Raw genomic sequence first — 12,707 nt, 5'->3', positions numbered from 1 at the left:
ACTTAAGCTATAGTTCTTCTGTTCATGCTGTTACAGGGGAGGCTGTAATGAATGGTTATTACAGAAAACTGCCTGCATAAAGTGTAACTGCATTTTATAGTGAATAACAAACAGAGAGCAAGTTACTCTAGCCACCAGCAAATGTGTAGTTTGCACTTTCAGAAGTTGCTAATGTGTCTCTTCATAACTCCTGTTAGAAATGTGTTTTCTTCATTCCTGCACTCAGGAATGAAGCACCTAAGGTTTCACGGAGGTTTAAGGTACAAAGGCTCAGAGAATACGCTGAAGTAAAAGGTACTAATTATGGGAGGGAAGTCTGATGGGTTTGGAGTGCTGCCAGATCACGCAATGTGTTTTGGATGACTATAACTCTGGGGGTTAGTTTGTGGTAGGAAAATAAAATTAACATGAATATCCTAATAATTCTTTCCTTGTCTGTGAAATCAGATTGACAAATCCAGGAGAAAAAACAGGACATGAGAAGTTGGCATTTATTTTCAGTTTAAGCAAAATACATTCAGGAACACATTTCATACCTTTGCTCAAAATAAATCTTAGTCTAAAATGTCACGCATGGGTAGGAAGTACAGGCTAAAATTCACTGCAGTTGGAATCCAAGCGCTGCCTGGCTTGAATATGTTTTCATTACATGCAATGGGAATGAACTTTGCTTATCTTCCCAGGGATGATTATCACTTGAACCTCAAGTTTATTTGTGAACCTGTCAGCATTCTTCTCTCTATATGCTTAAAAACAGACCACCTCATTACTGCTGACAGTATTATGAACCTATCTATAAATCACGTCTATGGCATCGGACTCAATATTCTGTTGGCCTTGCATGTTTTGTCCCATAACTTCTCCATCTTCAGCTTTCTACATTTGCTCGTGTTCTTTCAGCCCTGAGGCTGTATTTGCAGCTCTGAGGAAGAACTGCCTCGGTGATGGGGACTGGAAATGGAAACCCAAGCTCAGTTCTGAATACTGAGTACAAGGTGTCATTGAACACAGTCATTGAGATTTCTTCTGCCTCCTTTTTGGTAGTCCACAAGGAGGGAAGGGGTTCTCCTCTCTGAGAAATGATTTCCCCCCTCACATGGCAAATTCTGCTGGGAGATGTGCTTCTGCATAAAGCTGCTTCTGTATAAAATCAGTGGTGCTGTGATTTTCACAGCAAACCTGCTTTCCAAAGAGCTCGGGGTCTTAAGCAGAGAGGAAAAATCTCCCTGCTTACTCGTTTCTATTCTGCCATACAATCTCTGTACTTAACACCTCATAGAGGCTTCTCTTTGAAAGTGGCTCCTGATTTTTTGAACTGTTTTCACATCCAGATCTTAAATAGAAAGAGTAAAAATCTTATTTGTTGGAACAAGTCTTAGTCTGAACAGTATCTCAATATCTGAATGTTCCATATTTTGGGGTGCTTATATGAAGGATATCTAATGTGAGTCCATCTCAGTTCCAAATCCTGTGGGAATGCAAAGAGTTTTGTGCTTTGAAATGTCCACCTTCCTGGGAATGGGGGGAAAATGAACCTGAAATTTATCCTTTTCTTCTTCAAGTTCTCCCTGCTGTGTCCCACAGCCTTGGTGTCCAGGCAGCTCCTATCTGTTCTCCACGTGTTGGCTTCTCGGCTTTGCAGTTTAGATCTTCCTCAGATAAGAGCCATCAGCTCCCAGCAGGCAGAGCCCACTGCTCGTGAGCCCCTGCTGTTTTCTCATCCTTCACTGAGGCACCATCTCATTGCCTGCAGCCTGCAGTCAGACATGTTTCCATGGACTGTCCTCTGACTTCTCTGTCCTGCAGGAAGCTGTGGAAGTGTCACACATGCACACTTTATTTTTTTAGCCACTTGCTGCCTGTCTCTCCTTCCCCAGCTCCTCCCATCATTCTCCGTTATTTATTTTCCATTCCTTTATGCGTGTTAATTCCAATACTGCACCTCTTAAAAACATCTCTACCAGCTCAAAAGCTGGTATTTGAACTTAATTGCAAAAGCTCAGTAAACACAAGGCTACTTTGCAACTCACTCTCACACATTTGTAAAAGGGCCCAGGGCTGTCAAAGCCCTCAGTGCAATGCAGTGTGCGTATTTATAACGTAGGGATTTCCACAGGTTTACCGTTTATTTTGTTTTCTTATTCCTATAATCAGCACAAACCATTTCAATGGGGAAATAGAATTATCATTATTTGCTTTCCATTATGATGCTAAGAAATTAAGCTGGAGAAGAAAGGGGGACATACCCCAGATTATCCCAGGCATAAAATCCCAAACCAACCATGGATTTGCAAGGCCATGTCTGCTTAACTGTAATGGTGCTGATTAGCTCTGAACAATGAAAATGTAAACTGCATGCAAAAATGAAAGTGTAACCAACCAGAGGCCCCACACTAAATGCACAAAATCTTATAGCTAATAAAATATGGTAGCTGCTAGTTAACAAACTATAAGACTGGCTGCATTCAAAGGATCCAGTTGGGTTCACAAACAGTATGGTTTTTTTAGATGCAACATATAGCGTTCTTTTGGCTTGCTGGTGATAAATGCATTAACTGCAGGACAGCTGTATAGCACTAACATTATGAAATTGTTAGTCAGAATTGTTAGCTCACAAATTGTTAGCTCACAATCATGAGCTTAATTTCCTGCATAAAACACTTGGCAAGTGGGTGAAACACATAGTTGAGGACACAATACATCCCTGCTGGGGAGAGCGAGGAGGATCAACCCATCCGTCTGTCCCTGCAATTTGGTATCAGGTTCTCATCCCCCACTTAGGTACCTTTATACCTCAATTGTACCAAGTGTTGTGGGTGGGACTCTGGTCAAACCTGTTCCTTGTGGTCATGTTGTACAGCTTCTTTCTTGGTAGGAGGTGTATCCGGAGGCAGCTCTATTTGTCAGCCGTTGTACAAAACAGCCTTTGGTGTCAAGCAGAAGAATGAGTGGCTTCTGCCCTGCTCTACATTCCTCCCTGGTGCTGCAGCAACACAATCACCAGACCTCCATCCAGCCCTATGCCTGCTGCGGCCACCCTGGCCCCCACCACCACCTTGAGCTTTTACATCTCCTTCACTATTCCTGTGCCTCCAACAAGGGGATAGTTTGTGTGTGAATGTACACAGCAACACTTTATTTTGCATTGAAGACATAAATGATTGTTCTTAAAATGTTTTTCCAAGTAACTGGGAAAATGGTGTGTATATTGACGCCACTTGGCCTGTCCCACTCTATTTATTCACTTCTATTACAGAGGGAACAAAAGTGTTCCCCCTTCAAATTAGCTTAATGCTTTTGGACTCTGATGGGATAAACATAGCTGTGTACTGCTGTATTTTTCTATACTGTGGCACTGCTGTAGTACAAGAAAACAGTTCCTGAGCTATGGGCCTGGGCTGATTCCACTACGTCCCTAACATCTGGCTGCACTTCTTGTGGTGGAAAAAGTGTAGGGTCACTAGCAAAAGGAAAATACATTGGGTGTTTCTTGCAGCATGTGAGCGGGTCACTTATCAGTCCCAAGCTGCATGAGTGCAGCAGACTCTGCGACACTGATAGCCCAAGAGAGTCAGTGAAGGAAATAAAATGGAGTTTGGCATGGGCATGCAGCTTGCCCTGGCACAAGTGACTTTCCGGGTCCCTGAAGGCGGTAATCCTCACTCCAAAACCAGATTGATTTTCCCTGTCCTGAGGAGTTGCCATCATCCCTTCTCTCTGCTGGGAAAAAGCAGCCCTTTATATTCCCACCTTTAATCACTTTTTCTGTTTGTGCAAGGTCCTTTCCTGTTGTGCCATAGTTGTTAAATGTCCTTTGAGAAGAGATTTTGCCGAAAGCCCTTTTATGAACACCCACATAGAAAATAAGAAGTATATTTTCCCTATCTTCTGGACTGTTGACTCTTTCAAACATGTCCAGAGGATTTTTGAGAACTTATAACGCCCATGTTGACTTGTCCTCAGAATATTAAATTCATTGATGTGTTCCTTGATGTTATTTGCTTACACATTTTCTATTATTGTGGTGGGTACAGATTCCAGGCTTATGAACCAGTAGTTTCTGAGGTCTCTTCTGAAAGAAATCCTTTCAAAAAGCTGCTGTTGCATTTTCTCTATTTCAGACCTTGGTTAATTAAGAAGATTTTAGGTGAGAGGTTATGAATATCATTAAAAATGAATTTGATTGTTTAAACTTTAGTTTCTTTTGTGCTCTTGCTGAATGCCACCTGCTCTTGTTCTTTGCATGTTCCATGACATCCTTTATCAACAGACCATCTTGTGCATCCTCTCAAAGAGGAGCTCTGGCTTTCCTCTATACTTTCTTCTGGGGTAAGGTAAGAATTAATCTAGCCTTTCTGCTATGACCTTGTTTTATCTGAATGTTTCTTTCAGATCTTGATCAACCCCACTGGCTCTCTGGCAGGCAGACTTCCTGCCTGTCACAAGACAACTTTGGGATTTGGTTTTGGTGCTTTTTAAACATTGTTCTTCCACTTTTTGGCCTGCTTCTTGTGCCATTTGCATTTCATCAGCCAGATTTTCTACTTTCCTCATTTGGGCTGATCTTCAGATTTTTCAAAAGGATACCTACTTAATTCTAGCAAGTTTTTCTCTCTGATGCTCAGTCCTTCCACCTTTTCCTTCCTGATCGTTCTCAAGTCCTTGCTGACAAGCAGGTCTGCCCTGCACCTCCAGCACAGTGGACACCAATGTGCTGGTCTGTTTAGGAGGATATGACTCTCTTGGCTCTTCCTCAAAGGCAGTTTTCTAAGAAGGTCCCTTTACCCAGTTCCCCTGCCTGAGGTCAACGCAGTGATCATGAATTTTCTGCCTCCTGTTGCTCTTGCAAAGAGGTTGGATCTAGAGCATGCTGTGGTCTGCAACAGAGGCTCTGTGATCATGAATTTTCTGCTTCCTGTTGCTCTTGCAAAGAGGTTGGATCTAGAGCATGCTGTGGTCTGCAACAGAGGCTCAAAGGTGGCAGCCTGATGGAGGTGTACTCTGACTCATTTCTTCTCTGGGAGGCTCCTTAAAGAGCTGCCCCATGCAGCAGCCTTGATTGCATCTGAAAATGCAGTCTGCCAGGCACACCTTGGGCCACACAGGGGGTGGCTGAATCCATCAGTAACTTGTAGCTGAAAGAAAAGGCGAGGGCTTCAGATCCCAGTGTCACAAAGCCTGGGTCTGGGTATCAGACCCCTGCCAAGGTCAGAGGACAGAGGCCACTTTCTTCCCCTGGTTTTGTTGATTTAGCAGGTTTTTCTGGCACACTGTGCTGTGAGAGCCAGCGGAAGGGCAGGGGTGAAACCTATGGCTGGGAGGAGGAGGAGAAGCTGAGGGGCAGAGTGAAACCAGCTCCCCTGGGCAGTGGCACACCATTAATTCAGGAGTACCCTGGAGACGGGAACAGTTCTTACCACTCAAGAGATTATTTCACTGTCCTTTCTAAGGGTCTAGTTTTCCTTTCAGGAGCCTAATTGCTGAGCCCACAGAGGACTTTAAGCACTAATACTGACACTTGTTCAATAACTCTGAGCAAAGGTGGCAAAACCAGGTTTTGGTGCCTGAGGGCTGAGGGGCTGGTGCTTGGCTGGAGACAGAGGGAGAGAAAGGGGGCAAGGAGGAGGTGGTGATGGTGGGGCTGGTGGGTGGCAGGGGGGGAGAGAGACAGGGATCAGCTTCCTGCTGCTGGGGGTCTGGAAAGCCTTAAAAATGCTTAAAAAATAATAATAAAAAAGGCTTTAACCTGCCAGAGGGGAGACTGAGATGAGCTCTTAGGCAGAAGCTCTTCCCTGTGAGGGTGCTGAGGCGCTGGCACAGGGTGCCCAGAGAAGCTGTGGCTGCCCCATCCCTGGCAGTGTTCAAGGCCAGGTTGGACACAGGGGCTTGGAGCAAGCTGCTCTAGTGGAAGGGGTCCCTGCTCGTGGCAGGGGTTGGAACTGGATGAGCTTTAAGGTCTCCTCCAACACAAACCAGGCTGGGAGTCTATGGAAGCTGCCATGGTTGGGCTTGCAGCCAGTCAAGCCCTGCTGCAGAGGGCTCAGCCTTGAGCTAGCCCTAGTAACAGGGATTAGGAGAACGACAGTGCCTGAGGGCAGCTGAGTGAAATCCAACAGTTAAACAATCCTTACACAAAGGGAAGGAGTGTCCGGTTGGGGCTGCACAGCCCCCTTGATGCTGATGGTGAAATAAGGGGTCCAGCAGAGAAAAACTGGGCTGCAGCATAGAAACTTACTTAATTTTCAAAATGCACTCTTTGTCCTCTTCTGTCCCTCACCTTTTTTCCTTGTGTTTGTTCCCACTACACCGATGAAGGTTTTCTTCACTAAATTCAAAGTGTATTTGTGTGGCAGGGGCGGCTTTAAAAGCACAATCATGTCACGGTTGTTGATGATGGCAGAGGACGGCAGCCTCTCTTGGGCAAGATTCCATTTTACTGTGGCTGGATTTTAAGCAAGGACTGTAAACATTGGGTCAACGAGATTGGCCACTTTCTCCATTAACGCGATCAGCAGGACTTGCCCTGATGGCAGTGATTCGGAGAAAACTCCAGGAACAAACTTGCCAACAGAGTTACAAGTTGACAAGCAGGTATTCTTTACTGGGGCGCCGGGAGACACGGGGGATAGCTCCTCCTAACGGGTGTCCCCGCATTGCTATACAGGTCATCTTTATACGGTCACGAGCATATTACATCATTTTCCAAAAAGTTTCCGGCATGCATACAAAATATGGTGGTCTTTAAGGGTCGTTTACTTTTCCCAACAAGCTTAATTCACATTACAGACATTGCAATCATCCTGGCCTCTACTTATCAGTTAGTTTAACTGCTCTCATCCTGGGCATCTGCTAGTCCGGGATACTCCCTAGTAGGTGCTTACACCACCTTAATGGGTTTATTAACACCTCAAGCATAGCAATCATCCTGTCCTTTTACTTATCGGTTAGTTTATCTGTGCCCACCCTGGACATCTGCTAGTCCCAGATACTCCCCAGCCCCAGGTCCTGTCCTATTCTGCTTTTGTCACACCTTTTGTACTGAGATCCTGAGGGCCTGAACCTATGTCAGCTACCTTCAAGCACCGCAGTTATTTTCCATTACAAAGCCATCAAACTTAACATTACTTAGAACTGATTGCATTTTGTACTTTTGTGCCTCCTTGTTTCAGCAGACATCGAGTTGTGTCACCTTCTGGGAGGCGAGCCAGGGCTGCCCTTTGACTGCGATGCTCCAGGGCACACTAAGCAAACCTACCTCTGTCAGGTAATGCTTCCCATTACAAAGCAAGACTAAATGCTGACATGAGGTAAGTGGGATTCAGATGCTGCTTCTGAACTTGCTTCTGAAGTGCCTGCAAGGAAAGATTTGAATTGCAACACAGTTTGTTCAACTCTAATTGCATAACAGTTGTAGTAACAACGGCTTATGGAAAAAAATCAGTTCTCTGTCTTTGGTGTTCTGCTGGCTTCACCGACATGAAGGATTTGATTGCAGAAGCTATAGTTTCTTGTTGACTTTAATTAAATTTATGACCGTTTGGCATTACTGGAAATACAGAGCTAATTCATGAGCTGCATCATTGTAAAAAATGTTGTTAGTTTGCTGTAATATGACCAAGTATTACTTTTAAAATATGTTTTAGTTGTAGAGATAGAAATAGCAGCCATTTATGTCCGCAATATTTCTATGGACTCCCTGCCAAATAAGCTCACAGGCAAGAGTGCTATGTCAAGTAGCAGAGTAGCTGCGCCACCACTACCCATGCATACTATCCCTTTCCATTTGATGTTGCCAGAGGAGCCTTAGGAGGTTTTTCTTAGTCTGTTTGGGTTTGGTGCATCTTGGAATTTCATCTCTCCAGTATGCTCCTGCAGACTTTTTTCTCTTCTAGTTCCATCACAGAAAATAATGAGAGGGTAAATCAAGCAGAGTGAGTGCTAATAACCGCAGTGCTCAGTGTGGGCCCCAGCCCACATGCTCAGCACCAAAGAGCAGTGTTTCTTCAGAAGAGCCTGCTGTTCCTCCTTTTGCTTTTCTTGGACACACAGTGCAAACCACTGAAGCACTTTTCTGAGCCTACTGCCAGTGTCAGCAAGTTAACAGTCTCCCTGAGATCGTTCACTACTGACCCAAACTCCCTCGTTGGAGATAATGCTGCCTGGATAAGGCCAGGATGCGATAGGTACAATATAAACCCTAGGTGAATACAAGGCAGTGGGGTTCCACTGGATAGTCTACGCATGTTGGTGTGTGCCGCCCAGGTCCTTGGTAGGAAGATGCTGGATCTTGGCACTGTCCAGTGAGTTTAGTTTCAGATCCCGGTGATAACAAGTGCAGCTTTGAAGACTGTGAGCTGCAGCTATGTGAGGGATGTGGCTCCTGGCATGTAATCGCACAGAGAGCAGTAGGCCCCGGCTGCACTGGGGCCACGGGCAGGCAGCAGGGAGTGGGGTCAGGCAGGGTAGGCAGCAGGGGGGTTGCAGGCAGCGGGGCGGTGCAGGCAGGGAAATCAGAGTGGGGGCTGAAGGCTGGCCAGGCAGTGAGTGCAGGCAGGGTAAGCAGCAGGGTGGGGTGCAGGCAGGAGAGGCAACTGAGCGGGGGCAGGCAGGGCTGGCAGCAGAGTGGAAGTGCAAAGGGGGCAGGCAGCGGGAAGGGTGCAGGGAGCGAGAAGGGTGCAGGGGGGGCAGGGAGCGGGAAGGGTGCAGGGGGGGCAGGCAGCGGGAAGGGTGCAGGCAGCGGGAAGGGTGCAGGCAGCCGCATCCCAGCCAGGCAGCTCCGGGGAAGCCGTGTGTGACCGGGCCGACTCCCAGGTGCCGGTGGCAGCAGCCCCCGTGGGTACGTGTGTCACCGCACGGCGCTGCCCGGTGCCCCGGGGCCGCAGCGGGCGGGGAGCGGCTCCCGCAGCGCCTCGGCTCCCGCCTTCCTCCTCCCACTCCGGCTCCGCGGGGTGGGGGCGCGGGCCCGGCGCGGGCTGGCGGGGCCGCGGCAGCACCTCCCGTGGGACACCGCCCCCTTCGGCCCGGCCCGGCCCGGCCCCGGCGGCGGAGGGCGGGTGGCGGCGTCGCGGCTGCACCTGCCGGGGCTCGGCAGGACTGGTGGAGCCATGCCGGCGGGCACGGCGCTGGGGCTGGACGTGCCGCTGACTGCCGCGCCCGGGCGGGACAGCGGCGGCGCGCACCGATACACAGGTACGAGCGCAGAACGGCCCCGCGCGGTCCCCAGTCCTTCCTCTTGCAAGTTCCTCCTGCGCCGCACCGAGGGCAGCGCTGGGCCCAGGGCAGGGTGCGGGACCTTCCCCTCCCGCCCACCGCGTAGGGATGCGGCATCTCTGGAGCGAGGTGCGTGTCCGCGGGGGGGGGAGGCGCGGGACCCGGCCCGGGCTTGCGTTACGTCCCCGCCCGCCCCTGCAGCCGCAGAACCCCTCCCCAGGCAGGGCACCCCCTGCCCCTTTCCGTGCGGGATCCGCGGCCGGTCCCTGCGGCCCCGGAGGGCGGCGGGAGGGGATCCTCGGCCCCACTCTGAAGTTCCTGGGGACACAACGCCCCGGGCGAGTGTCCCGGAGCCGCCCTGGGGTTCGGCGGGGTCCCGGCGGCACGGGCACGGCTCTGCCGGGGCTGGGCTCCCGGTGTCGGGCGGGAACGGCGGCTCCTGCGGCCAAAGGCTGTGGTGGCCGCCCCGGAGGTGCGGGGTCAGGCGGGGCGGAGGCCGGGCCGGGCATCCCCGGTGATGGGTGTCCCAGCAGGGGAGCTCCTGCCCAGAGCCACCCTGGCCGGTTCCCCCGGTGCCTCAGCAGGGGGCTGCTGGAGCCCGGCAGGAGCTCGGGGCAGCGGCTCTGCCGGGGGGTCCCCAGGCAGCCCCTCGCTGCGTGGGCCTCTCCGGGGTTTAATTAATTCGGGTGAATAGGAGGCACTGCCGCTGATGTTTTTTTTCGGGTTACTGGGGCGCCCTTGGGGTGCTGCGGGCTGAGCAAGCATCCCTGCGAGGAGGGAGGTGTACAGCACGGCAGTCCTGTTCGAAAATGCTGGTCCTCAAAAAGAAACCGACGCCGGGCAGATGTCAATTGACTGGGTAGAAAATTAAGAGTGGTGTTTTAATGGAATAGGACAACACACTGAGGAGTGGAATGAAAAACCAACCAAAGCTTTTTGCTTCCTTTTCTTTCTCTCCCCACTTAGCTTTGGTTTTAATTTTGATCCTGTAGATGACAACATCATTTCAAAACGTCTTTGACTCGAATTAACTTCATCCCATTAATTTGATGATGACGAGAGCTGATAGAGGGTCTGGCCCTGACATGGGTGGCTGTGCTCACTGCAAAGGGGCTGCAGCCCCTCCGGGCAGCTGGCTCTGGACGGAGGCAGAGCTGTGGCTACCAGCAAGCCTGAAGCAGGAGTACAGGTGGATGAGGAGCCAGTGGGAGCTCCAGGCAGCTATGGGTGAGCAGTTTTCATAGAATCCTGAAATCCCAAACTGGTTTGGGTTGGAAGGTCCTTAAAACTCCAGCTTCAACCCCTGCCATGGGCATGGACACCTTCCACTAGAGCAGCTTGCTCCAAGCCCCTGTGTCCAACCTGGCCTTGAACACTGCCAGGGATGGGGCAGCCACAGCTTCTCTGGGCACCCTGTGCCAGCGCCTCAGCACCCTCACAGGGAAGAGCTTCTGCCTAAGAGCTCATCTCAGTCTCCCCTCTGGCAGGTTCAAGCCATTCCCCTTGGCCTGTCCCTACATCCCTTGTCCCAAGCCCCTCTCCAGGTTTCCTGCAGCCCCTTCAGGCACTGGAGCTGCTCTCAGGTCTCCCCTTCAGGAGCCTTCTCTTCTTCAGGCTGACGCAGCCCAGCTCTCTCAGCCTGGCTCCCTGCCCAAGTGCACATAGCAGTATAGACAGGGTTTTCCCCTGGCTTCAGCGCAAGCAGGTCTGGGTGCTCCTGAAATACAGGGAGCCCTTCTTCCGACAGGCTCCCTGACTTAATGTGCTTATGCAATTCTAACAGACTTTATCAATGACCTGATTTTGTTGTGCTGATACAAATGAGCAAATGTGTTTGAGCTAAAAGTGTAGCGGTGCTTTAAATTGCACCCACTGAATGTGCTTAACTGTGCATTTAGTTTGAATTTAATATGGCAGTTAATTTTAAAAATGCAAAACAACTTCTGGGGAACCTGTGCTTAGAGAATTAACAACTCAAGTACAAGTGTGGACCCTGGTGCTGTTTGATGCTAATGTTACTAGTTATTGACTTTTTTTCTTTTGTAAAATCATATATATTTGGCTGCTTTTATTTGCTCTGTTAAATTGTCTTGTCAGGCAGGGTTTGCCCACAATTAAAGTGAAGTTAGAAGTGGCATTCCCATGTTATGCTCAGCCTTTCTGTTCCTGCCTTGGCTAATCTTGACCATGTAGATCCTGGCACACCCAGAAATTCATGAACTTCAAAAAAAAAAAAAAAATTGTCATTCAGACTAGAAATCCACCCCCAATTAATGCTCCTGATCGCTACAAACCTGACCTCTCTCAGCCAGGTCTCCAAACAGAACAACAAACAAGACTTTTTCCATGCCAAGTACACCAAAGCTGTGGAGCTGTTCTCAGGGAGGTGCTCAGTTGGAGTAAGAAGTGAGCATGGAGGATGAGGGCATGGCTTATGCCTGCCTGTGACTGCTGCATCCCCTGTAGGACCAGCAGATGCTTCTGGCACACGGGGCTTTGCTAGCTCTTTGCTGGGTGTCATGCTCCTTCATAACCTCTCATTGTCCTGCTGCTTTCTGGAGGTTTGTCACAGCCTTCACCATCTGTGCAGATTTCCCATTTGTTGACTATCCACTTGTTACTATGAATGTATTGAGTTAGGTGGACGTTGTTGGTGATCACTTTTCATGCTGCTTTGATTGAGTGCACCCCCCTTTGTAAAATTTCAGGCCTCGCACATTCCTTTTGCAGAGAATAAAAAAAAAAGTGACAAGATTCTCATTTGAATCAACACATGAATGAGAGAGAAGTTAAAGGAAGTTCCCCAGCACAGCCTGTAAGCTCTTAAAGGGTCTTGCAGCTTTCTGAAGCACAGCTGTGAAACTCAAACACCCTCTGCTTTTCTTGCAGTTTGAGGTTTAAAAACTGCATAGATGAGGGCCTCAGTGACGTGGGTTACTGGTGGCCTTGGCAGTGCTGGGGAACAGTTGGACTTCGTGATCTTAAAGGTCTTTTCCAACCTGTTTGATTCTATGGTTCTATGATTCTATGACTGGTTTCCCTCTCTGACAGTCTCACCCTGAGCAGGGAGAACTATTCCACCCCATGCTCAAGGAGGTTCAGCAGCACATTTGGAAAAGGAGCTGTAGGAGCCTGGCTTACACCTTGGGAAGGGCAGCGTGTTGCTCAAATACTCTGTGTATTAGAAGGGCAAATGTGCATGGGGTGGGGGAAAAGTGCAGCGATATATCAATGCTAAGAAGAGGCCTTCTTCAATTCAGCCTCTTACATTTTTAAATGATACAAATGCTTTTATGTGTTCCGTATCGTACTGTGGTTATTTTGCTGTCAATGGCAGGATTACAGTATTATTGCCTTTCTGCAGTAGTTTATTATGGACAGATACTCATTGACCATCTTTTGCCAGACCATTCTGTTATCTGGAAAAGCCTCTGCAGTTCTGGAGTGCTCATGTCAGTGGTGGCCAGAATGCTTCCCTGCCCTGTGGGAATCGCCAT

General features: G+C 49.1%; 1 protein-coding gene and 1 long non-coding RNA gene across 4 annotated transcripts in view; one reads left to right on the top strand and one right to left on the bottom strand.

Annotated features, from left to right (window-relative positions):
- Positions 1–9,039: 9,039 nt before the first annotated feature.
- SUSD3 (sushi domain containing 3) overlaps positions 9,040–12,707 on the top strand; it is a 35,443-nt gene continuing 31,775 nt past the window's right edge. For 2 of the 3 annotated variants that reach the window (XM_061473036.1, XM_061473034.1), the window contains exon 1: positions 9,040–9,189. In XM_061473036.1, coding sequence (XP_061329020.1) covers positions 9,105–9,189 — 85 coding nt within the window. In that variant the 5' untranslated portion in view covers positions 9,040–9,104. Of the gene's footprint in view, positions 9,190–10,259; positions 10,438–12,707 lie in introns of those variants that run through there. The other variant, XM_061473035.1, reaches the window with a different exon arrangement.
- On the bottom strand, positions 10,155–10,492 carry LOC133279381 (uncharacterized). The gene is made up of 2 exons (XR_009746868.1): positions 10,375–10,492; positions 10,155–10,332 (listed from the first exon to the last, which is right to left on the bottom strand). It is a non-coding gene; the product is annotated as an uncharacterized LOC133279381 (long non-coding RNA).

The sequence above is a fragment of the Pezoporus flaviventris genome, unplaced genomic scaffold, assembly GCF_033815535.1.
Source record: "Pezoporus flaviventris isolate CSIRO_AGI_PZ_B2104156 unplaced genomic scaffold, CSIRO_AGI_Pfla_v1 ptg000073l, whole genome shotgun sequence".
NCBI lineage: Eukaryota > Metazoa > Chordata > Aves > Psittaciformes > Psittacidae > Pezoporus > Pezoporus flaviventris.
The sequence above is the reverse complement of the archived record's forward strand: the minus strand, read 5'-3'. Positions and strand labels throughout refer to the sequence as shown.